Below are 27,212 nucleotides of genomic sequence, written 5' to 3'. Positions count from 1 at the left end.
CCCAAATTTCTTCCTACTAAGTAGCAGTCATCTACTATCTGTTATCGGAGAGGTGAGCTCTGCGGAAATAATGGTAGAGCTAAGTTTCAATACAGGACAAAGTGATATGCAAAGGTAGGGAAAAGGGAGAAGGGGGAGTGGGAGGCTGATCACAGGCCCATAAAGAAAACACGCAAGACACAGGGTGACAATGCATTTAAGGGGTGGGAACACTTCAGGTGAGGTTATCGTGTGGAAGAGCTCACAAGTGGAACTTGGTCTACTTTACCAGGTTATTTTTAACGTCAACTGCAAAGTATTAGTAGTTTCATTTTTTGGCGGTGACTGCCAGCATCAGAGCGCGGCAGAAACTCCATCAGAAACGTCAGGATACTCTGGACAGAATACAGAATCCGCGGGCAGCCGCAGTTGCGAGGGTCAGACAGCTTCCCCTTGCCTGGCCTACCTACGAGTGGCAGAGGCAACCGGAATCACGCCCCTTCCCGGGACCGGCTCCGCGATCGCGTCACTTCCGGGTCTCAGCGATTCGCCTCCGGGTTAGGCTGAGCCTTCTGCTTTCTGTGACTGGTGGAGCTGCCGCGCTGTCCGCGTTATCTCCTCCCGGTGAGAACGAACCGCAGTGTTCACCGGCGAGGAGCCAGCCCTGTCTCGGTCAGAGAAAGACGACGAGGATACCTGGGAGCGGGCGTCGGCCGGGCTGGGCCGCGCCGGTGCGGGCTGGCGACTCTGCTCCTCCGCTTGCTGCTGTCTCTGGGAACTGGGTGCCAGCGCTGAGGGGCTTCCAGCGGACAGGGACCCCCTTCCCCGGCTCCCCTGCCCACCCTGCCGGGGAGGGCGGAAGATGCCGGTGAAGAAGAAGAGAAAATCCCCTGGGGTGGCAGCCGCAGTAGCGGAAGACGGAGGCCTCAAAAAGTGTAAAATCTCCAGGTACCATCTCCCCCCACCCTTCAAGCTTCCCTCCTCCCTCCTTTGCTGGACAACTGGAGGAAAAGGAGTCGGGCCCGGCCTGCCGGGCTGGGGCTGGAGACAGGTGAGGCCCCTTTGATCGAGCTAGGCGGTAGGTGCCGAACACCGCGAGTCTCCGCGCCCGACCCGACCTCGTGTTCGAGTGTGTGCACGCTGGCGTTTATGGAGAGACTAGAAGAGCCGCCCACGTTAAGAGTCTACGTGCCCTGCAGGGTGGGGAACAGATGCATATGTAAATTGCGCTGCCCCCCACCCCCACCCCACAACCGACCCTCAATCTCCTACTCCCGTATCGCTCCTCTGCCTTTTTTTTCTAGACTTAGAAGTGAGTGCAGTTCCGCGGAAGGGTCACTTCTAGAATTTCTTTGTAGAGTGTGAAGAAAGCAGCACATAAGGAATCTTGTCAACTGTCTTGGGAATGGTAGAAAGGAAAACTTGTATGCTGTAATTGGCCTCCATATTTAGTATTTGGAGTGGCCTAACCCGGAAGGTCCCAGCAGGAGGCCTTTTAAATTGCAGGAGCCCCATTTTCTGGAAGTATAGTGCCTCACCTATGCCAAGTGCCTGTGTGCAGAGTTGGAAAGGCCCTGCATGCTTTTTGTCTTCTAGCATTCAGGACGCTGTTCGCTCTCAGCATAAATTAAATAATTTGTGAACTCTTGTACTCTGTCCTATTGGTAAGAAAGAAGACAAGGCAGAACTATATAGTAGTAGTTCTTTGATCCCTTTGTAGCATATCCTGGAGGCATCACAGCAAAATTATATGCTACAAAAAAATAACAGCAATTTTGGTGTGAGAAGTGGTTTTTGTTTTTTGTTTTTTTTTCTTTGTGACGGAATCTTCCACTGTCGCCCAGGCTGGAGTGCAGTGGCGCGATCTCCGCTCACTGCAACCTCCGCCTCCCGGGTTCAAGCGATTCTCCTGCGTCAGCCTCCTAAGTAGCTGGGATTACAGGTGTCCACCACCACACCCTGCTAATTTTTTGTATTTTTAGTAGAGATGGGGTTTCACTATGTTGGCCAGGCTGGTCTTGAACTCCTGACCTCGCGATCCGCCCGCCTCGGCCTCCCAAAGTGCTGGGATTACAGGCGTGAGCCACCTCGCCCGACTGAGAAATGCTTTTTAAAAAAATACCCATATTAGCTGCCTTTTCATCAATGTTTGGCACTTGATATGACAACTTAAGGTGCTATTATTAAAAGAAGACAGTAGCCAGGATTATAAGAAGGAAGTAATGCTAGAGCTCTCCTTAAACAGAGATCTGCTTAAACTGTGAGGTAGATGACTTATCTAGTCATCTTTTTTGTAATTGGTCGACTTTTTTCCCTCATTACTGTGTTTTGGTAAAGGAGTCTAAGAAGTATTTCTTGGGCTATTAATGTGAAAGATGATACACTTTTTTTATACCTCTTGTTAGCCAACATTAGAATTTGACATGGGTTTCTTTAGTAGCTCGTATTTTTATAATATATAGGCAAATTATTAATTCATTTTTGTATTACTCTATCTCATGGCCATAAGTATATAATGTATTAAAATTATTTAAGTACATCAAAATTGCTGAGCAGGCAGTATTATTAGAACTCAGGTGATACTTTGCTCTATCAATTTAAATTTTTAAATATAATACTCTTACTTTACATTACTCAATTACAGAGGTTCTAGCATTTCTATGTCATTGTAGGATAATTATTTGAGTTCCTTGAAAAAAGTTTCTCTGAAAGTCATTAAATTCTAGAGGCCATTTTGAACTTACCAAATTTTAGTTATTTTATGAAAAAGAGAAATTTTATGAAAAAAATGAAACAGAATGAACAGAAGCTAGGATTAAATACCCTGTCCCAATTATTTGGACTATTATTAACTTTTAGGGTTTTTTTGTTGTGTTTTTTTAAATCCGTGAAATTTAATATACCCTTAGGTCCTAAGTCATCATTTATCTTTAAAAATCTAAGCTTAGGTGATAAAACAACTCTTAATATAACATTTTATTTTGAAATATTGATTCATTAAGTATCAAAATATACTTTGTGTTTTCAATATTTATCTATTACACACAAATAGAATTTGTATACAAATCAATAGAATCACAATAAATATTTATACTTTTCCAACTACTAGGTTGAACTTCTTTGTAGTCTTTTAAAATGTGAGGAAATAACTTACTGATATTTTTGGATTTTGATACTGAGTGAAGAGGTGTTTGGGTTTTGTTAGCCGATAATTCTTATGTATAGACTACTGTTTCAAGTTGCAGTTACTTAACAACTTCAATTTTTTTCCAGTAATGCCAACCGAAGAAAAAAAAAATCTTTGTTTAATGTGAATTGAAGTAGTTAATTTTGAACTTAGTTTTTCTCTAAGAGTTGAGATGTGATAAAAATCTTAGGCATCTGTATGTTTTCTAAGCTATTGCAGATCCCAACCCCCTGCTAGACTAATAAGTGGAGAGGAACATTTTTCAAGCAAGAAGTGCCTGGCTTGGTTTTATGAATATGCAGGTAATGAAATTAATGTAAGAAGATACCAGTCATATGCTTCAAAAGTTTATTTGGCTCATTAATTTAACAAATTATCTGTTACAGGCCTGCTATATGTTAGTGCTGTGAACTGGGATGAGGGTCGGGACTGACAATTGTGGGTAGGCTAAAAATTTGTTGCCAATTTAGGCTGATATTTCTTTAAATATATATTCAGTATATATTTACTGGGAGGGAAGAAACTCATTTACTATTAATAAAATGTGTAAACAAAGATTCACTTATTTACATCCATTGGCTAAAGTAGTATTCTGGAAAATAAAAGGTATATAATAAAACATTTTTGTACTTGATATTGTGGAAAACACAAAGTACATAATAGAACATTTCTATTCAATATTCTTTTTTTGAAATTTTTCTGAACTAACATTTTCCGAAACTTTTGGGGAGACATAGGAAAAGATTTATACCCCTCAGTTATGATTGTATAACACATTTACCTTTTAATAATTGTCATTTAGCCATCCACTTCTACTAGAGATGCAATAGTAAGAAAATAAATAGACTGATATTAATACAGTGTGATAAATACTGTATTCAGAAGATACACTGTTAGAGTTCATAGGAGGAATATATAACCCAGCTTTTAAAGTGTCATGGGAGTTTTCTAGAGGAGCTAACTTAACCTCAGTTAAATCCTGTAACTGGTGGATGAAGAGCCCTAGGCCCAGGTGGGGTTGTGTTTTAGAGGCAAAAGTCAAAGCCAGCCAGAGATGAGGCTGAAGAGTTAAGCAAATATATGCACAAGAACACTTATACTATCTCATAAGCATATATGAAATTTTTTCCCCTTAGAATAGTTTTGGTTTTTTTGGAGTTACTGATTTTAAAGCTTTTCTTTTTCTTTTCCCTGTTTTGTTTTTTTTTTTTTTAACCTGTTTCACTTTTTTTTTCTCCTTTTAGTCACCATCATTCTCAAAATGTTTGTTTAAAATAAAAGTGTATATGTAGCTATTGCCTTATATTTAGTGCTCATCCACATTAAGGTCTAAAGTGGTATACTTTGAACTTGAGGTATAAGTTTAGGCTAATTGTATGAAATGTGAGACTATTTTGAAAGGGGGGCAGTAACTTCACTGTTGGGATCAGCTGAGTGATCCCAAAGTACAATTTTAAAATTGTTTAGTGACAGAACAGATTCTTTCTAGACCAGAAGTAAATGCTATTACTGGCATCCCAAGACAACCACTAACCCAATTTAAATGAAGGGAATTCATTTCTTACTGACCTCCATTTAAAATGTTGACCCATTATCCCAAATGCCAGTTTTACTGGTATGCATGATATAGAATCAAAAGGTCATTCATCTTATTTCATTTATAAAGGTTACTAGATACAATAGAAATAGAAAATATTTTCCTCAACTAGGAACTTTCTAGGTAACATAAGATTCTAATTAAACATTTGTTTACTGTATTAGCATTTTTAATAGCCAACATAATAATTGCATTATTCAGGAATTGTCCTAGGTATATTATTTTTTTCTTGTGACTGTTCTGTTAAGTAGGTAGTATTATCACCACCTCCCCACTACGACTTTATTTTTTGAGACAGGGTCTCACTCTGTCGCCCACACTGGAGTGCAGTGCTGCCATCATGACTGCAGCCTTGAGCTCCTGGGCTCAGGCCATCCTCCCACCTCAGCCTTCCTAGTAGGTGGGATTATAGGCATGTGCCACCACGCCCGGCTAATTTTTTTGATTTTTTGTAGAAATGGGGTTTCACCATGTGGCCCAGGCTGGTCTCGAACTCCTGGGCGCAAGTGATCTACCTACCTCAGCTTCCCAAAGTGGTGGGATTACAGGCATGAGCTGCTGTGCTTGGCCATACCCTCATTTTATAGATGAGAAAACTGAGACTTAGATTAATTAATTTGCCCAAGATCATACAGTGACAAGAGCCAGGATTCAAACCCCGGTCCTTCTGATTCTAAAGTCCATGCTTTTTTTTTTTTGAGATGGAGTCTTGCTGTGTCGCTCAGGCTGGAGTGCAGTGGCCGGATCTCTGCTCACTGCAAGGTCCGCCTTCCGGGTTTACGCCATTCTCCTGCCTCAGCCTCCCGAGTAGCTGGGACTACAGGCGTCCGCCACCTCGTCCAGCTAGTTTTTTGTATTTTTTAGTAGAGACAGGGTTTCACCGTGTTAGCCAGGATGGTCTCGATCTCCTGACCTCGTGATCTGCCCGTCTCGGCCTCCCAAAGTACTGGGATTACAGGCTTGAGCCACCGCACCTGGCCCCAATTCCATGCTTTTAACTACTATGCTTTTATGTATTTTGTATTTAAATTTTATAATGTTTATAAATATATATAGTTACAAACATTTTGTTATAATAGACATCGTTTTGTGTTTATTTTTTAAGCTAATTTTCACTTTTGCAAAGAAAATTTTGGTACTCTTGGTTAACTTCTGTCATCCATTCAATAAATACTGAGCACTTGTTTTGAATCAGGCACTGTGCTGAGTGCTGGATATATAGTGCTGAGCAAATCAGACAAGATCCCTGCCTTTGGGGGACTTGCCTTCTAGTGATGAAGACAGTAAACAGGTATGTAGGCAAGATAAGTACAGATTGTGGGGAGTTATAAGGATAATAAATATGGTGAGGTTCAGGAATAGAGAATAAAGAAGGGTTAGATGGTCTTTCAGATAGAGTGATTAGGGAAGGCCTCTCTGTGGAGACCACTTTGTGCAGAGACCTGTTTAGGGAGGAACCGTGTGTTTTTGCCAAATAGTAACTGTTCTGTCTTGACATGGGTGTGTTCTTATTAAAATGAAGGCAATAACTTTGCCTACTGAGAATAATACATGTAAAGCCCTTAGCACAATACCTGGTAGTCAGAACTCAAATGTTAGTTGTTATTATTATTAAAACAGTAATAGCATTACACCATCAGATTTACTGGTTGTGTTTTTTACAATGTTCCAAAATTAACTACTCTTATGTAGCTCATGTTGAAGGTGCTGTGTCACTGAGCTTTTTTTTTTTTCCCCCCCTAAGCATCTGTTATGGCTGGCATGGTATTAGGCCTTGCAGATATAGCTGGGAACATTTCTTTATAGTTATAAAGAAATCAGGAAATTGATGGTGTTTTTCTTTTAGTTTTGAAAATATCACTAAACTTTTTACTATGGTATTATATCATGTGTGATAAGGCCGTTTTGTTCTTTCACAAGACCTCGTTCTCGAGTGATAGTTAAATTAATGATTCAGTAATGTACTGACCTATGGTAATTAAAAACATGGAAAATGAAAGGGCAGTTTTAAGATCTCATAGAGTCAAAAAATAAGTTTGGAATTGCATAGTCCTAATATAGTACCTAGCTGGTAGAGTAAAATGAACTCCTAGTATGAACAAAATCATTTCTATAGCTTCTTCAATTGAGTGGAAACCTAATTGTCCAAAAGAGTTAATTAAATTTAGCTCCAGAGGTTTTACCCATGCAGTAGTTTTATTAGAAAGATTGGAAGCAATGTTATTGGAAGGATTAACGTTTTGCAGTCTAGGGAAAGCACATTAGTTATAGACTTTGCTTTCGACTTAGATCTGTTACTATTTACATCACGTTGGCAAAGTCAGTTAACATTTACAGACCTTATCTAAGTTATAAGTTATTATATCTCTATGTAATCTCATTTGACTTGGTTCTAACCAAATTTTAATTAGTAATCACCAAGTAATCCTCCAGTTTCTAGGGGGGGCTATACTGATATTTCTTCTTTTTTTTTTTTTGAGACGGAGTCTCGCTGTGTCACCTACGCTGGAGTGCAGTGGCGCAATCTCGGCTCACTGCAATCTCTGCCACCTGGGTTAAGCGATTCTCCTGCCTCAGCCTCCTGAGTAGCTTAGATTACAGACGCCTGCCACCACATCTGGCTAATTTTTGTAGTTTTAGTAGAGACGGGGTTTCACCATCTTGGCCAGGCTGGTCTTGAAATCCTGACCTCATAATCCATCTGCCTCGGCCTCCCAAAGTGATGAGATTACAGGCGTGAGCCACCGCTCCTGGCTTATACTGGTATTTCTTGACATCCTCTTCAGCTTTCTCTTCAAATCTCTAATGGCAACTTTGAGAGCAAGTATGTTTTCTTGATGCTTTAGAAAAATTTACAATATATTCTCATCATGGCTTTTAAAACAACCATTTGTCTTTTCCCTTAATTTTTTTTTTTTTTTTTTTGAGACAGGGCCTTGCTCTCTCTCAGGCTGGAGTACAGTAGTGTGATCATGGCTCACTGCAGCCTCAAACTCCTGGGCTCAAGCAATCCTCCCACCTCAGTCTCCTGGGTAGCTGGGACCACCACACACGGCTATTTTTTTCTTTTCCCTGGAGATAGGGTCTCCCTATGTTGTCCAGGTTTGTCTGGAACTCCTGGGCTCAAGTGATACTCCCACCTCGGCCTCCCAAAGTGCTAAGATTACAGGCATGAGCCACCGCACCTGGACCTCTTAAATTTTTAAATCTGATTTTTGTTTTCTTTCAATCATATATAAGAATACATGCTCAGTTATGCATTTTTAACACCTTTATTGTATATGTATGCTTTTTAAATTATAAAATTAACACATTCTAATTTAAACAGTTCTCCAAATATATAAAGGAAGAAAAAGCACCCTATAATTAATCACCCCCTTCACCTTTTAACACATGAGTGCATTGTTAGTACTTACTTAAACCTAATAACATTTACCATGTTACACAAAAAAATTAAAAAGGGTTTTGGCTTCAGACCATGTATTAATGTCATCTTAGCAGCTTGGATCCCAGGCAGCAAGAATGTATTGACTTTATGTTGTGTTAGTAACCTAAAGATGGTGCTATCAAATCTACCTGAGCAGCCTTGGTCTAGTCCATGGTTTATAAAGCTGGAAGATTTTCATCCTTTAAAAAGGAAAATAGAGGCTTCTCTTGACTATTAAGAATAATACCTCAAGATTATATTTTCAAAATCCCATAGCAGTAAACACATTTCTCATATTACAAAATTTGTTTTAGTCTTATCCAGTCATAAAAGAGACTAGTGATGATGTAATTACTGTATTTTGGGAATCTGATAACATTTTGAAAAAATGATAATTGATGTATTGATTTATTAGTGTTGCTAAGGGTGTAAAATAAGGAACAAGTTAAATACCAGTAATTAATTTTTGGACAAATGATAGACATTAGCTAATTGAAAGATTAAACTTTTGTTTCTACATTCAAGTGATATTAATGCTTGCTGTCTATTTTAGAACCAAGATGATAAGGAAAATAGCTCTTTCTGGAAATGGAGTGTAGTAATTTCCATAAGTCATTATTTCCAAAATACGTTTGTCTTTTTCAATAATTAAATTATATTTGAGTATATTTCAAAAGGGTAATAAATGGCCTGTTTTATAAGTAAAAATTAAACCCTTCTGATTACTGTATTGAACTTTATGTTGGTTCTGATATTCCAGTAGATTAAGAAGCTCCAGCTGCCTTATGTTTTTTCATATTCATACATTGTCAAAAATTTTATTCAGAGTAAGCTCTCAGTAAATTTTTTTTTTAAATGGATTGGTTTGAGTTTTTGTACTGACTCATGATTGATACTAATGGAGTATTTCTTTGCTGCTTTTTGAAAAACTAGCCGGGCGAGGTGGCGGGCGCCTGTAGTCCCAGCTACTCGGGAGGCTGAGGCAGGAGAATGGCGTAAACCCGGGAGGCGGAGCTTGCAGTGAGCTGAGATCCGGCCACTGCACTCCAGCCTGGGTGACATAGCGAGACTCCGTCTCAAAAAAAAAAAAAAAAAAAAAAAATTTTCTTAATTTCATATTATAATGTGTTCAAAGAATACTTTACAAATTTTAAATTTTAAATCCTGTAGCAAATATTTATACTTATCAAAGCTATGCCAAAATTCAGATTTAATTATTTGCAAAATATTGTGTGTTCATGGGTACTTTTAGCATGATGTTTTATGTTTTATGTTGATATTATAACAAAATAATGTAAATTATTTTTGTTTTTGAAGGTCCTGATGAAGTTGTAGGGCCAGAAGGAATGGAAAAATTTTGTGAAGACATTGGTGTTGAACCTGAAAATGTATGTTTTATTTCTAAGTAGAATGGAATATAAGTGGGATATAGCATATTCATAAATTTATAAAAATTGAGACACTTTAATCTTGTATGAAGATTTTATTTCTTCATGTTTAATATTGTAAATTTGCATTTAGGGCACATTTAATCAGTTTAAGTTGGGCAAATGTGTTCTTTCTTGATACAAATGTTACATGTAATAGAATAAGAGATTCTACCTTCAGAAACTGTTAGAACTTTTTACTTTTAAGAAATTGGCACATCTCAATTTCTTTATATATAGTTAATAATTCCAGAGGTTATACTCTTTAATAGTTGAAGGATGGAAGTAGTTGTGTAAAAATGCTCTCCATGATGAATATAGACATGATTATCTCTATGCTGACTTTTCCCCTATCCTTTATGTTCTGTTCTTTCCAGATTATTATGTTAGTTTTAGCGTGGAAATTGGAGGCTGAAAGCATGGGATTTTTTACCAAGGAAGAATGGTTAAAGGGAATGACTTCATTACAGTAAGAAATTTTTTTAAAAAACAAATTTGATGGCCTATTTGAAGATCTTAATTGATATTTTGTGCTTCATAATTTTCAGGAGTAAGGTTTCACCTTAAATCAAATCTGTTTGATCTATAACAATTAGTTTGGGGATTGAAAAAATTAAATTGTGGTCTTGACAAATGAATAGGTACCCCATGTTTTATATTCTCTAAGAAAGAACCTTAGTACAGTCCTATTAAAATTGCTTGATTCTCTTCGTGAGTCACTTAAAAGTTCGTGATCAAAGACCTACTTATTTACAGGTTGTTTAAGTATAAGGTTTTCCCTCTCTGAATACAGAATTCTACTATCTAAGTATGTTTGTTGGGCAGCTCTAAGCTCTAGGGCCTCCTCTCCCTTCTTCGTTTTTATATTTGACTTTAAAAATTTGAAGATAGAGTTACATAACAGTTTTATGCCTTCTTTATTGCCAAGTGAATTTCATAAAGGACAAAAGTAGAAATGTCGTAACTGCTCCCATGCACTCTTTACCCATTTTATAGTCCTACACTTTCGGTTTAGGATCCTGCCTTTCAGCATTTTCATAAGTTGCAGAATTGCACCTTGTAAAAATAATTTGGTTTTGCTTTTCTAAATGAAGTGTGCTTAATTTCAGAATCAGTTAGTAATTTTGTGTTAATTGTGTAGTATCATGTTTGTAGTGTTTCTGCAGAGTATTAGTTATCAACATTCTAAAATAGAAGAAGCATTAATTTATAACATTTTTGAGGCAAAAACTGGGGCTTAATTAGCTGTGTGGTTTCCTATTGTGATTATGCTTTCATTAACACATGTAATTATTTTTTGCCTGGCCTTAAATTTTTTTTTAAAGTATTTGTTTATGAGGCACTAAAATTTTTAAATTTGAATTTTCAGTGCCTAATGGTTTATAATGCTCTTTTTTAACTGACATTAACATGTTGACACGTAGATACTTTATATATTTATTATTGGGTAAAAGCCTTTGCTTATGTGAACCAAATCATAATTTCTTGAATGGAATATAAAATCAACCCTCCTACTTCCATTTTTTTAATAGTCTGAGACCCAGAGAGGTTAAGAAAATATTAGGCTCAGTTCCTTAGTAGTAGTGCTTAGTTAGAACCTAGAATTTCAAATTTTCTGATTACCTATCTATAATCCTGTATTCCTATTATATTGTTACTTTCTATATAAATCAACATTCCTTATAAAATAGAGGACCATTATTTTTAAATTATAGCATTTGCTACCAAGACTGAATTCTGCCATACATTTAGGTGTCATAATATGCCCAGTTAAATACATTGATTCTGAAATTCTTTGGATTATTTCTCACCATTTAATTAGCTTTTTAGGGAAAGATTAAATAAAATATACAAAGGAATATGAAAAGAATATAGGCTTTGTACAACTCAATGTGTTTTATTAAAATGTATGTTGTAATATGGCTTGTTGTAAGACCTTTTTTGTCATTATAAGTGCATTTTGGACTACTCCTCCTCCTCCTCTTTGGATATTGCTTTTTGAAGTATCTCAGCTAACAGGTGGCTGTATATTTTTAAACCTAAAATTTTCTTACTTACGTTTTTGCATAAGTTGATGCAACATAAAAAGTCTTTTTATAACAAAAATGTGTAAGCACAAAGCATTTCTAATATATGCTCCTGAATAATTAACATCATATGGTTTTGGGTACAAGAATAGAAACTGAGTAGCCCATGAGCAAGTTTTTTTTTGAGATGGAGTCTCGCTCTGTCGCCAGGCTGGAGTACAGTGGCGCGATCTTGGCTCACTGCAGCCTCCGCTTCCTGGGTTCAAGCGATTCTCCTGCCTCGTCCTCCCGAGTAGTTGGGACTACAGGCATGTGCCACCACGCGTGGCTCAGTTTTTGTATTCTAAGTAGAGACACGGTTTCATTGTGTTAGCCAGGATGTTCTCAATCTCCTGACCTCGTGATCTACCTGCCTCGGCCTCCCAAAGTCCTGGAATTACAGGTGTGAGCCACTGTGCCCAGCCAAGCATGGTTTTTATTAGCACACCTTTCCTGTAGGAAGGTCACAGGGTATACAAAAGAAGAGAATTATTCAGCACTTAAACTTGTCCCTGAAGTTTCTCTTTCACTCATGTATTATTCCTTGCCCATTTGCCTGGAATAATATACTGTAGAGCCTTGAAGCTACTGAGGAATGCTTGAAGTGAGCATTCTTGACCTAGAAAATCGTTGGTTTTTTTCCCTCATGATCTGGTTTACCATGTGAAATACAAAGTGTTCTTCCTCAACTGGCCAAGTCTTATTACTCCTTGAATTTTCTTATAAAAAACTTGCTATGAATAAAACAGTTTGAAATTTAAACAAAGGAAGACAAAAAATCTCTGTCTTTAGAAATTATTCATTGCTTAGTATACTTGATGTTCTATATAATAAACATAATCTTAAAATATAAAACTTTAGTATCAGTTCCCTTTGATATTTTTCATACTTTTATAATTTCACCTGGGCATCTAATGATCTCTTAAATCATCTTAAGATAGTCATGAATTGTTTCAGTTAATTAATTTTAACCCATAAAACTCTTTATAACTATGTTGGTCTGTTAAAAAAATAGTCTGGTAGTTTAAAAAATAGTCTGGTAGTTTAAAAAATACACTACGTTAAAGGATAGTAGACTGTAACAGTCATGATTAGTTATCTATATTGTGTAATGCTTTATAGTTTGCAGACTACTTTGTTAACATTCGTTCATTTTCTATTCATATAGGCTTTCTATAACTGAATTGGCTTTCCTTTTGGGTGAAAGAATTTGTGGGTATATGAACTTGGATTTAACTGGCCTAGACTGGCCATTTTGTAAGTTTCAAGGGATGAAATTGCCATATGCTTTTCACATCCATTCTTCCATGTAGTTTTCATCTTTGTTTAATAATAGCCAAATTTCCTTGCAAATCTAAGGGTTTTTTTTTTTTTTTTTTTTTTTTTTTTGAGACAGGCTCTGGCTCTGTTACCCAGACTGGAGAGCAGTGGCGCAATCATGGCTCACTGCAGCCTAATCTCCTGGGCTCAAGTAATCCTCCCACTTCAGTCTCCCAAGTAATTGGGACCATAGGCACATTCCACCACACCTGGCTAATTTTTTTTTTTTTTTTTTTTAAGAGACAGGGTCTCACTATGTTGCCCAGACTGGTCTCAAACTCCTGGGCTCAAGTGATCCTCCAGCCTTGGCCTCCCAAAGTGTTGCAATTGCAGGCATATGCCACTGTACCCAGTATTAATTTTAATTTAATTTTGTAGATATTTATATTAGAAACCTATATTATTTAAGGCACAGCATCACTTACTGGTGATCACAGTGAGGCATAAGATGCAGCTTTTGTCCTTTAGTTATATTCTACCAGGTCAGGGAAAACATTACAATACTATAACCCAGCCAACGTTTTAGGCACCAGGAACCAGTTTCGTGGAAGACAGTTTTTCCACGGATGGGGCGGGGGCGAAGGGAGGGATGGCTTCAGGATGAAACTGTTCCACCTCGGATTATCAGGCATTAAATTCTTATAAGGCGCATGCAACCTAGATCCCTTGTGTGCACAGTTGACATTAGAGTTCGCACTCCTATGAGAATCTAATGCTGCTGCTGTTCTGACAGGAGGTGGATATGCTTGCTCGCCCACCTGCCGCACGCCTCCTGCTGTGCAGCCTGGTTCCTAACAGGCCACAGACTGGTACTTATGCTCAGCCCAGAGATTGGGCACCTCACTGTAACCATAAACCAAGGAGAATGTGACAAGTGCTAGAGTGGAAATACAAGATACTATGAAAGCACAGATGAGTAAGGTTAATTTCAGCCGAGTAGGTAGGTAAATCTTTATAGGTGTGACCTGTGAACTAGAACATGAAGAATGATTAGGATTTTGTTCATTGAGGATACAGGAAAATGTTTCAGAAGAGGGAAATTGTGAGCAGAACCTTGAGGAAGGAAAGCATATGTTTGAAGGAAGTAGTTTGATTTCTTAGAATTGTAAAGTACATTAAAAATTGCCAGGATAGGTTTTGAATTCTAGTATTTTGAGTGATGGCTTCACTGTGGAGTGCTTTATCTAATATGTTGAGAGAGTTTATATTACAGATACTGGGAAACCTTCAGAGATTTTAAAGCACAGGAATTGTAAAAGATTTGGGGGATCATTTTCAATGAGCAATTGTTTTTAATATTTTAAAGTCATAGTCTCTTGAGAGTCTTATGAGTACTATGGACCTCGTTCCCATTAAGAGGCACATGTACTGCTAGACACAAAAATTTGATATGCTCTCAGGAGGTTATGGAATTTCTCTTCCTTCATCTATAGATACGAGGTTCCAAGGATACTTGGCGAGTTTTTGTTCTGGCATAGTGTACTAGAGTGGAGGTCTTTTCTCATATCTGCTAGCCAAAAGTCTGGTGTTGGAGCAGGGGCAAAATACTATGCCCGTGGAGAAAACTGAACACAGACCTTTGAAAGAGGACTGTACTTGATTATGATAATGAAAAAAAGACAAGACAAGAGCTTCTGAAAACAGTGGTAGTAATTAAGCTGCCTGCCAGTAGGCTGCAGTTTGTAAATCTAGTCTCTGTTTTGAGCCCCGGACTTTTAAGTTTAAAGGGAATGGCGTGGCTTGACCATCTGAGAGAGGGGAATAGGGAACATTTATACAATTTTTTTTGGTCGGGGTGGAAGAGGGGAGTAAATGAAATGCCATCATGTGTGTAGTGTGACTGTCATTCATTTAGCATTTGGGGCCAAACTACTAATTACCATTAGCATCCTTCCCCTCTGTTCTCTCTTACAGGTCATTGTGACAATTTCAAAATGCCCCTCTGCACATTTTCAAATACCTGTAGAAGTAGATGGTATTGTTCTGGTTGAGAGAGCTTATTTAGAGGAAGTTCTAAATCCAGAACTTTGTGACACAATTCTTCATGTTACACATCAGTGTGTCACAGCAGTCACTGGGACTTATGGATTAGGAAGAGAGCCTCACTTACATCTAATACATACATGAGACTTTCTTCTCACTTTAAAGGTCTTTAATGAAACACAAGTTCAAAAGCCTCCCTTTGTAATCAGATGCTTCGCAATACCAGGAAATTAATTTCTGAGTCCTAATGTTGAAATTAAAACCCATTTCTTCTCTTTCTAACCACAGTGGCCTTGGAGAATGGTGTATCATATTGTGCCAGTGTTCCCTAAACTCTGTGTGGTTTTATTTGGTTGTTATTCAGAAAACTATCTCTTGCTTTCGATAGTATGCTAGTTAAGTATGCATTTCTTTTTATTTCAGAGGAAATATAATTTTTTCTAAACTTCCCAATTTCTGAGGTATTGATGTTAGTATTTTGGAGCTAGATTCAATATAAAAATCGTATAGCTGTTAGTAACTGCTTTGGTATGTTGGTTTTGCCAGATATGTTCACAGTCTTTATGATACTGAAAATAAATATGGAGGTTTCTGCTGTTACTCTTTTTTTTTTTTTTTTTTTTGAGGTGGAGTCTTGCTTAGCCGCCCAGGCTGGAGTGCAGTGGTGCAATCTCAGCTCACTGCAAGCTCCACCTCCCAGGTTCACACCATTCTCCTGCTTCAGCCTCCCTAGTAGCTGGGACTATGGGCACCCGGCACCACGCCTAGCTAATTTTTTTTTGTATTTTTGGTAGAGACGGGGTTTCACCATGTTAGCCAAGATGGTCTTGATCTGCTGACCTCGTGATCCACCCGCCTTGGCCTCCCAAAGTGCTGGGATTACAGACGTGAGCCACAACGCCCGGCCTATTCTTTTTTTACTCTTTAAAAAAGGCTGTTGGATTCTTTCTCTGCTCAAGATTTACGGTAGACCATTAGAAATGGTATGATGTAGTTTCTGCTAAGGTGTGTAGTGTAGGTGATTTTTAATCCATTTGCCTCAAAAGAAGTATATCAAGGACTGTGCTAAGCATTTAACACATGGATTCTCATTTAATCTTTATGGTTGTCCTATGAAATTATTATTGTTACCATTTTAAAAATCAGATAACTGAGGCTGAAAAAGGTTAAGTAACTTGCCATATAGTTGTCCTATTAAATTATTGTTGTCGTCATTTTAATAACAGGGAAACAGGCTGAAAAAGGTTTAGTAACATGCTGAAAGCCACATGGCCAGAAATGGAGAAGCTAGAATTTTAACCAATCTGTTTGACTTGAAAATTTGTTTCTCTCTTCACTTTATTTTTAAGCTTATTGAAATTACATGAGATTGTAACTTTGTGTACCTGTGAAATATAAAATATTTGGAAAATATTATAATTTGTTGGATTCTGATCTCTTTAGTGACTTCTCAGTCACTATGTGCTTTGTGATTTTGTTTGATCTACCATTTACCACTAAGTTTCTCCCAGATAGGAATTTGGAAACATGATATAATTAAATAAATAAATCACCTACCCTGCGGTTTATTTTTGGTAGTCACACTATTATCTAACAAATATTTTTGGAGTGCTATATGTCAGGCCCTGTGTTATGCTATGACAGTGATTTTTAAAATCTGGTGGTAAGGAAAGAAAGAACTTTGAATGTCAGGAGACATCTTTTATCTTCTTTGCCCTCTTAAGACTTAAGTCTAAAGTCTGTTAAGATTCTGCGTGAGATTTTGTATGAAAGATGTGACTCATATTACTTTTTAAAAAATATGTAAAACATTACTTTAGAAAAACCTTGAAGATATAGAAGATGAGGCCCTACTTAAGTCTTGGTGGGAAAGGGAGTACATGTAATAGATACTTAAAATGTAGGACCCTCTGAACATTTTCAAGTGATGGTTTGGAGGTCTTAAAGACTTCATCTCCATATTTTCAAACATTATAGTGGCCTGTAATCTGAGAAATCTGTTTTGCATATCCCCATGGTAGAAATCAGCTTTCATTAAAGCATTATTTTTCACATAATGAATAATTTTTGCACTAACAGAAACCACTTGGTGAAATAGTAGGTAATGGAATTTCTAACAAGTAAGAATAATTTTTTCTTGTTTCCTCATCAAGCATATTGTGCATTCATTCGTATATAAGGAATTCCGGTTAACTTATCCAAATTTTGATTTCCATTTCTGGCAATATGGCTCCTGAATGTGTGGAGAAACCATTTCTCATGTAAAACACTTAAATACTGGATAACATATAAAAATATCTTGGCTGGGCGTGGTGGCTCACACCTGTAATCCCAGCACGTTGGGAGGCTGAGGCGGGCAGATCATGAGGTCAGGAGTTTGAAACCAGCCTTGCTGACATGGTGAAACCCCGTCTCTACTAAAAATACAAAAATTAGCTGGGCATGGTGGCATGCACCTATAGTCCCAGCTACTCGGGAGGCTGAGGCAGAAGAATCACTTGAACCCGGGAGGCGTAGGTTGCAGTGAGCCGAGATCATGCCACTGCACTCCAGCCTGGGCGACAGAGTGAGACTCCGTCTCAAAACAAAAAAACTTTTTAAAAGTATACTTGGACTTGCCTATAAGGAAAACAATCAGAAGCCAGAAATGGTGAGTGATGGTGATTACATAGAGATCTATGGAGCTGACATTTACCCTGAAGAAACCTGCCTATTCCTAGTCACCTAGGGTCTGGCTGTTGACGTGTCATCCATGTTGAGAACAGGGTACACATTTCAAGCAAGACCTTAATAGGATGGGAATCAGATCAAAAACATTGATGACAAACTTAGGCAATAACTGGAGATTTGATGACCTGGGCTTGGTTTTACATACAGTTAGAGGTAAAGGTCTTCTACCAGAGAGAATTCCTAGTCCTCCATCTTCTGTCTTGCAGATTTGGGGCTGGAATTCACTGTATGACCCATACCAAAAATGTATTTTAGAATAAGACTCCCCTGTTTGTAATGGAATGTAAAGAAATTTGTAAAATTTATTCTGTAGAGAAATTTTACACAAACCTCAATTTTTGCAGAAAAAAGTTCCATGATCACTAAATGTATAATCAGAAATCACTAAACATATTGAGAAATCAATCTTAAAAAATGAACTTGAGAATCAGACCCTTTAAGATTAATGTATGAATTATCACAATTTCCACATAACTCTATAGTTACAGAAAAGAGAATGGTCTTAGATATCAGACTCCAAATAATTAAATTTCTGAAAGTGAAAAACAGCAGATTAAATACTCGGTGGCTGGGCGCAGTGGCTCACACCTGTAATCCCAGCCCTTTTGGAGGCCAAGACGGGCCAATCACGAGGTCAAGAGATTGAGATCATCCTGGCCAACATGGTGAAACCCTGTCTCTACTAAAAATAGAAAAATTAGTGGTAGTGCACGCCTGTAGTCCTAGCTACTCGGGAGGCTAAGGCAGGAGAATCGCTTGAACCGGGGAGGTGGAGGTTGTGGTGAGCTGAGGTCGCACCACTGCACTCCAGCCTGGGGACAGAGCGAGACTCCGTCTCAAAACAAACGAACAAAAACTCAGCAGATGAGATAAAAGATAGATGTAGTTGATGTGTAAGGATGAGTGATCTGCAATATCTAAGGAAATTAGTGCAGAGAGGTAGAAGGGGAATGTGAAAGAGATGCTAGCAGACATGGAAGATAAATTTTTTTACCGTTGAATTTTCAGAGTTCGCTGATATTAGTCTTTTGTTGAATGTGTGTTTTGCAAACATTTTCTTACATTCTATAACTTCTTTCACTCCTGTAACAAGCTCTTTTGCAGAGCAAAAGTTTTTGATGATGTCCAGTTTATTAATTTTTCCTTTTATGGAGTGTACTTTTTTTTGAGAGTCTTACTGTGTTGCACAGGTTGGAATGCAGTGCTGTGATCTTGGCTCACTTCAACCTTCACCTCCTGGGTTCAAGTGATCTTCCCACATCAGCCTCCCTAGTATCCACACATGCATGTGCTATCATACCTGGCTAATTTTTCTATTTTTTAGTAGTGACAGGGTTTCACCATGTTGGCCAGACTTGTCTGGAACTCCTGACCTTAAGTGATCTGCCCGCCTGAGTCTCCAAAAATGTTGGGATTACAGACATGAGCCCCCAGCTCAGTTTTGATGTACTTTTGATTGTACTTTTGATGTCAAGTCTAAGAATTATTTGCCTAGTCTTATATCCTGAGAATTTTCTCATGTATTTTTCTAGAAGGCTTGCATTATTAAATTTTACATTTAAGTCAGTGGTGTGTTTTGAGTTAATTTCTGTAAAAGGTATGTAAATGTTGTACATATTTGTGTACATTTATTTCTGGGTTTTCTTTTCCACTGATGTGTCTTAACCTTCTGCCAGTACCACACAGTCTGGATTACTGTGGCTAAATAGTAAGTCTTAAAATCAGACAGACTGATGGCATCCTTTTTCAAAATTGTTTTAGGTATTCTAGTGTATTTGCTTTTCCATATAAATTTTAGAATAATCTTCTCTTTACAAAAATATCTTGCCGAGATTTTGGTTAAACAGCATATAAATTTGGGGAGAATTGACATTTTTACTATTTTGAGTCTTTGAATACTCTGATATTCCTGATACTGGTAATTTTTGTCTTCTCTCTTTTTTTTGTCAGTCTTGCTTTGAATACTGGAAGATAGATAATGTCTCTTCACTTTTTTAGGTATTTGATTATTTTAATCAGTTTTGTGTAGTTTTCAGCATATAAGTCCTATACCTCTTTTGTTAGAATTACACCTAAGTATTTTATTTTTACTTCAACCTGTTGTAAATGGTATTTTACATTTTATTGTCCACATGTTCATTACTAATATATAGAAATACAATTGATTTTTGTATGTTATCTTGTATCCTGTGACCTTGCTGAACTCACCTATTAATTCTAAGATGTTTTATGTATAGACCTTGGATTTTCTACATAGTCATGTCATCTGGAAATAGGGACAGTTTCTCTTTTCTGATCTATTTATCTTTTCTTTTTTTAAATTATTATACTTTAAGTTTTAGGGTACATGTGCACAACGTGCAGGTTTGTTACATATGTATACATGTGCCATGTTGGTGTGCTGCACCCATTAACTCGTCATTTACATTAGGCATATCTCCTAATGCTATCCCTCCCCGCTTCCCCCACACCACAATAGGCCCCGGTGTGTGATGTTCCCCTTCCTGTGTCCAAGTGATCTCATTGTTCAATTCCCACCTATGAGTGAGAAAATGCGGTGTTTGGTTTTCTGTCCTTGTGATAGTTTGCTCAGAATGATGGCTTCTAGCTTCATCCATGTCCCTATAAAGGACATGAACTCATCCTTTTTTATGACTGCATAGTGTTCCATGGTGTATATGTGCCACATTTTCTTAATGCAGTCTAACATTGATGGACATTTGTATATTTTGTGTGTATACAAAGACTTGGTTGATTCCAAGTCTTTGCTATTGTGAATAGTGCCACAGTAAACTTATGTGTGCATGTGTCTTTGTAGCAGCATGATTTATAATCCTTTGGGTATATGCCCAGTAATGGGATTGCTCGATCAAATGGTATTTCTAGTTCTAGATCCTTGAGGGATTGCCACACTGTCTTCCACAATGGTTGAACTAGTTTACAGTCCCACCGACAGTGTAAAAGCATTCCTGTTTCTCCACATCCTCTCCTATCTCTTTTTTTTTTTTTTGACTTATTGCATGAGCTAGAACTTCTACCACTACGTCGATAAGAGTGGTAAGAGTATGCATCTTTTCCTTGTTTCCCATCTTAGAGAGAAAACGTTGGCTTTCACTCTTATGTTACCTATAAGTTACTTATTTATGCTCTACCAAGTTGAGGACATGTCCCTCTTTTTTTTTTTTTTTTTTTCCCTGAGAGTTTTATCATGAATGAATGTTAACTTTTTAAAGTGCTTTCTCTGTATTAAATGATAAGATTATGGGGCTTTTTTTGTGTTTGCCTGGTTTTGGTATCAAGGTAATACTGGCTTTATTAAATAAAGTTTTCTTTATCTTTTAATTTTTCTTTTTAAAAATATTTTAAATTTTCTTAATCTTTTATGTTTTGAGAGAGATTATGTGGAATAAGTCTTTAAAGGTTTGGTAAAATTCTGTAGTGAAACCATTTGCTCCTGGAGTTTCTTTTTTGAAAGTTTTAAAATGTTGAATTCAATTTCTTTAATAATAACAGGGCTACTCAGATTATCTACTGTATATTGTATGTGTTGTGGTAGTTTCTGTTTTTCAGGGAACTTATTGGTCCATTTCATACAAGTTTTCATGTAGAAAAATCTTTATATGTGTAAAATTTTTATATCTATATAAAAATCTATATGAAATTTATATATAAAATATCTACATAGATATAGATTATAGATATCTATATAGGTCTATAGATATAAAATATCTATCTATAGATTAGATATAGATCATATAGATATGGATTATATAAAATTATATAGATATAGATTTTATCTGTATAAAAATCTTTATATGTGTAGAAAAATTTATGTGTGTAGAGTTGTTCATTGTGATCCCTTACTGTCATACATTGTGTATGTTCAATGTGTATCCCTTACTATGCTTTTGATAGCTGTGGGTCTGTAATGATACCCCATTTCATTCCTGATATGAGTAATTTTTGTCTTCTCTCTTTTTTTTGTCAGTCTTGTTAGAAAATTGTCAATTTTATTGATCTTTTCAATGTGCTTTGTTGCATTGATTTTTCTGTTTTCAATTTCAGCAGTTTCTGCTCTTATTTACTTTGTCCTGCTTGCTTTATGTTTATTTTGCCTTTCTTTTTCTGAATTCTAGAGATATAAGCTTAGATTGTTGATTAAGGCTTTTTCTTTTTTCTTTTTTTTTTTTCTTTTTTTTTTGAGATGGAGTCTCGCTCTGTCACCCAGGCTGGAGTGCTGTGGCCTGATCTCAGCTCACTGCAAGCTCCGCCTCCCGGGTTTATGCCATTCTCCTGCCTCAGCCTCCCGAGTAGCTGGGACTACAGTCGCCCGCCACCTCGCCCGGCTAATTTTTTATATTTTTTAGTAGAGACAGGGTTTCACCGTGTTAGCCAGGATGGTCTCGATCTCCTGACCTCGTGATCCGCCCGTCTTGGCCTCCCAAAGTGCTGGGATTACAGGCTTGAGCCACTGTGCCCGGCCCTTCTTTTTTCTAATGTGTGTATTTAGCACTATAAATTTCCCTCTCAGTACTGCTTTATTTGTGTGTCAACATTTTGATATGTTGTATTTTCATTTAGTTTAATGTATTTTTTGTTTTCCCTTGAGACTTAACTTTCCCATGGATTATTTAGGTGTTTGCTGTTTAGTTTCCAAGTGTTTGGAGATTTTGCCTTTAACTTTCTGTTGTTGATTTCTAGTTTGATTCCATTGTTGTCAGAGAATACATTCTTTTTTATTTCAGTTATGTTTACTCTGTTGAGGGGTTTATATCTCCGGATTGGTCTATCTTGTTTGATGTTTTCTGGGCACTTGAAAATAATGTGTATTCTGTTGTGTTTGAATGGAGTAGTCTGCTAAGGTCAACTAGATCCTGTTGGTTGATGATGTTAAGTTCTGTGAGTTTGTTGAATTCTATCTAGTGTTTCTATCAATTGCTGAAAAAAGGGTGGCGAAATATCCAACTATAATTATGAATTTATTTCTCTTTTCAGTGCTACTTCACACGTTTAGTTTTTACTTCACACATTTTGCAGCTCTATTGTTTAATGTATATAGGATTGCTTAGAATCGTTTAGGATTGCTGTGTCTTCCTGATGGAATGACTCTTTTGTTATAATATAATTTTCACCTCTATTCTGATCATTTTCTTTACTCTGAAGTTGCTCTATTTTAATATCATCTAATGTAGAAATCCACTTCCTGCTTTCTTTTAATATTTCTATGAGATATTATTTTCCATTGTTTCACTTTCAGTCTGCCTATACTATTTGAAGTTAAAGTTTCTTCTAGACAGCATATGTTTGGTTCATGTCTTTTAAAATCCATTATTGGTGTAGACTACTTACTGTCATGTAATTATGGATATATTAGGGCTTAAGTCTACCTTGTATTTTACAGTTCAAAATTTTCCATTTGGTTCTTTTTTTATATCTTATATTTCTTTGTCCTTGGACTCTTTTTGCTGAGACTTTATATTTTTTCATTTTTCTATTATGTTTTTAATTACTTGTTGAAGTATTTGTATGATAGCTACTTTAAAATGTGTCAACTAATTCTCAACATCTCTGTCATTTTGGTGTTTGCGAGTATTGATTGTGTTTTTGCAATCCATTTGAGATCTTGGTTTGACAAGTGATTTTTTAACCTGAAACCTGGATATTTTGGGTAGTATATTATAAAACTCTGCATCTCTGAATCATATTTAAATCTTCAGTTTTAGCTAGCTTACTCTAATGCTATTCTGGCAAGAGAAATAGAGCTGCTACCTTCTTACTGCCAGGTACAGGTAGAAATTGAATTTTCTACTCTGCATCCATTGACATCTAAGGAAGGATATCCCTTGTGACTGCTGGGCAGGGATGAGAGTTCTGGGTTCCCACTACACTTTTACTGATGCTTTCTTGTCTGAAACGGATAGGAGTGCCTTGTTACCAGTGGGTGGTGGTGAAAGCCCGGACTCTTCACTAGGCCTCCTCTGTATCAACCTAGGGCAGAAGAGGATTGGCTGCTTGTTACTACCTGACGAGAGCAGAAGTTCATGTTACCTGTGTGGTTTCGGTTTCCACCAGCATTGTAGGAGTTGAGAGAGAGGCTTTATTATTTTCTGGTAAGGGTGGACATTTTAGGTCTCCATTCAGTCTTTGCTGGCATTGGTGGGAGTTGGGCCATAGTCTTTTCAGTGGTTTTTAACTGGAGTAGAGTGTTTATTTTCTAAGAGTTTTCTGTTTTGTGAGGCTCCTCCTTTCTTCGTCTTTTGGCTAGAGAAAAGGCAGGGTTTTGTTGGGGCTTTTTGTCTGCCCCCATTGTTGTTTCTGGTTACTAGCTTCTTCAGCTCCAATTTTGGAATATATTAGGCAAAAAGAAACCCAGAGAACTCACCACCATGTAATTCCTCAGGTTTCCACCTTTCAGGGTCTTGTATTTATTTTCTATATAATGTTCAGGCATCTTAGTTGTACCTAGAAGAGAGTGAGTGGGAAAAGTTCATTGACTGCATCCCACTCAAGTTAGTGCCTCTTTTATCTGCACCACTTTAGAATCAAACTCTTTGAAAGTATTCATCTATACTTATTTTCTCCAGTTCCACTCTTCATTCTCTCTTAAACCTATTCCAGTAAAATTTCTATCCCTATCACTCCTTCAAAACAATTCCTGTCAAGGTGTCATTTACAAGTAAATACTAAAAGCAAAAATATACATGTATGTTTGAATTGTAAGATCTTTATTTTTTAAAATTTTTAGGTTTGGGGGTACATGTGAAGGTTTGTTACATAGGTAAAGTAGTGTCACAGGGTTGATTGTGCAGATTATTTCATTACCAGGTATTAAGCCTATTACTCAACAGTTATCTTTTATGCTCCTCTCTCTTCTCCCACCCTCCACCTTCAAGTAGACCCCAGTGTCTGCTGTTTCCTTCTTTGTGTTCATAAGTTCACATCATTTAGCTCCCACTTATAAGTGAGAAAATGTGATACTTGGTTTTCCAGCATTAGCTTGCTAAGGATAATAGCCTCTAGCACCATCCATGTTCCCGCAAAAGATATGATCATGTTTTTTTTTTTAATGGCTGCATAGTATTCCAGAGCGTACATGTACCATGGTGTATATGTATTTTCTTTGTCCAGTCCATCACTGATGAGCATTTAGGTTGATTCCATGTCTTTGCTATTGTGAATAGTACTGCAATGAACATTCACCTGCATATCTTTATGGTAGAATGATTTATATTCCTCTGGGTATATATCCAGTAATGGGATTGCTCGATCGAATGATAGTTCTGCAAACAATACTTATCAAAACTTGTGGTTGCAGCTAAAGTTGTAGCAAGAGGGAAATCTATAGCCTTAAATACTATATTAAATGAATTAATTCTGGCAAGAAAAACAAAAAAGCGATGAAGATAATGTTAATGCAAATTAGAAAATGTTATAAATTTTAATCATATTTAAATAAACTTATATGTAAAATAATCTAGTTATCAGAAAAGTATGGGACCAAAACATTCAAAAAGAAATAGAAATTCTGAATGGCCCTATGACCATTAAAAATGTTGGTTTATTAGTTAAAAGTCTTCCTTCCCTCAGTACTCACCTGAGTTTGGACAGATGATAATTCCAGGGTTACATAAGCTTTTTCAAAAAACGGGGGGAAAAGTAGCAATTCTCTTTTCATTTTCTGAGTCTTATGTACTACAATCTTGTTAACAAAACTAGCAAGGAGAGTAAGAATGAAATTTACAAGCTAGTCTCACTTAAGAAGATAGCAAAACAGTCCCAAAATCTAGCAATGTATAAAACAGGTAACATGACCAAATTTGACTTATTCTAGAAATGCAAGGTTTAATTAATATTAGAAAATTGTCCAAAATATTTACACATTAATGAAATTATGTTACTACACATCATAGGCCTTTGCGTTATTGATTTAGTGTAGTCTTAGTTAAATCCGAGAATGCCAGGTGTCTGGAGAGCTTGTTGAATAACTAAAATTCAGTTTTGAGTGGAATACTGTGGACAACAGTAGATGGCACAATTAATTTGATTAAAGGGAGTCAGATGGTTTCTCAGAGGTGGCAAAATGTGAGTTAAGTCTTGATGAATAATATTTTTATCAGCATGTTTGAGATTTCAAGTAGAAATAATGGGTGCTGAAGCATGGCTGTGGCATTTGGGAATGGTAAGTGATATATTTAGAGCATGGTAAGATTATCAGGAAGTGGCAGGAGATGAAACTAGAGATTTGTGACAAATTGTGAAAGGCCTTGACTGCCTTGCTTCTTGCTAAACAGTGGAATTTATCAACCCACTGAGAGAAAGCCAGTTAAGATTTTTGAGCCTTCCATATATTTAGCTGCTTATATTTAATGTGTTGTCTTTAAAAATAACACGATTTGTTGTTTGCGTGTTTTTGCATATGTAACTTATTTGAAGTTAAGTGCTTCTGCTGATTAACTTTTTGTTCACAAAAATATAGGGATCTGGATTTCTGACTGGACCACTTAATATAATGTATTACTTTCCGCTGTGTTATGTCCTAAACTTTTAAAACCACTAACGTCTTTCACCAAACTGTTAAGAACTTTCTAAAGAAGTATGTGACAAAGGCATGTTTCATTTCATTTGCTCTGCCATTTTTAGCTGTATATGTGATAAAACATGTTTTAATACATCTCTTTTTAACTTTGATTTTATTGGAATTTTTGAATGAGTTGTTTGTTTTTAAGAAAAGTAATTGGAGTGAACTTTCTTTGATTCCCAGGTTTTCTTTTTTCCCCTTTTTTCTTTATTTATTGCATTGGTAGATGCAAGGCAAGAAATTTATTACTATAAATTTGTGACTCAGAATTTTAAAACTAAATTAACTTCATAAATGCACTCACTTTTTTCTTAATGGATTCCTTCTAACCCCCAATGATGCTTTTATTTGATTTTCTTGATTATGTAATTTGTTTGCTGTTTCTTTTATTTAAGGTGTGACTGCACAGAAAAGTTACAAAACAAATTTGACTTTTTGCGCTCACAGTTGAATGATATTTCATCATTTAAGAATATCTACAGATATGCCTTTGATTTTGCAAGGGTAGGTGCAATTTTCTTGTTTTGTTGTTTTAATCGCTTTTCATCTTGAGACCACACTTAGGAAAACTTTTTCATTTACATTTTAGGATAAAGATCAGAGAAGCCTTGATATTGATACTGCTAAATCTATGTTAGCTCTTCTGCTTGGGAGGACATGGCCACTGTTTTCAGTATTTTACCAGTACCTGGAGGTATGTATTTTTTTTTTTAATTTTGAAAATATTATTTTAAAACTTAATCTGAAAGTTACACTTTTGAGGAACAAGTAGATTTTTAATAGTATGCTTAAAAAAAACTCCTTGAGTAGAGAAAAAATTCTAAAATATGTACATATCAGTTATTTTTAGATGTTCATGCTTGTTAATATATTTTGTACCTAAGATACCTTCAATCCTACCCCTCTCCCTGCCCCAAT

The 27,212-nt window shown here is 36.7% G+C and overlaps 1 protein-coding gene across 1 annotated transcript in view; it reads left to right on the top strand.

The window, feature by feature from the left end:
* Positions 1-498: 498 nt before the first annotated feature.
* The window catches only part of DCUN1D5 (DCN1, defective in cullin neddylation 1, domain containing 5), a 30,707-nt gene continuing 3,993 nt past the window's right edge, over positions 499-27,212 (top strand). Inside the window, exons 1-6 of the mRNA XM_011984409.1 lie at positions 499-927; positions 3,377-3,468; positions 9,508-9,578; positions 9,995-10,086; positions 26,690-26,798; positions 26,884-26,988. Coding sequence (XP_011839799.1) covers positions 842-927; positions 3,377-3,468; positions 9,508-9,578; positions 9,995-10,086; positions 26,690-26,798; positions 26,884-26,988 — 555 coding nt within the window. The 5' untranslated portion in view covers positions 499-841. The remainder of the gene's footprint in view (positions 928-3,376; positions 3,469-9,507; positions 9,579-9,994; positions 10,087-26,689; positions 26,799-26,883; positions 26,989-27,212) is intronic.

This window comes from Mandrillus leucophaeus, unplaced genomic scaffold (assembly GCF_000951045.1).
Source record: "Mandrillus leucophaeus isolate KB7577 unplaced genomic scaffold, Mleu.le_1.0 Scaffold267, whole genome shotgun sequence".
NCBI classification, from domain to species: Eukaryota; Metazoa; Chordata; class Mammalia; order Primates; family Cercopithecidae; genus Mandrillus; species Mandrillus leucophaeus.
This window is presented reverse-complemented; position numbering and strand designations above follow the sequence as displayed.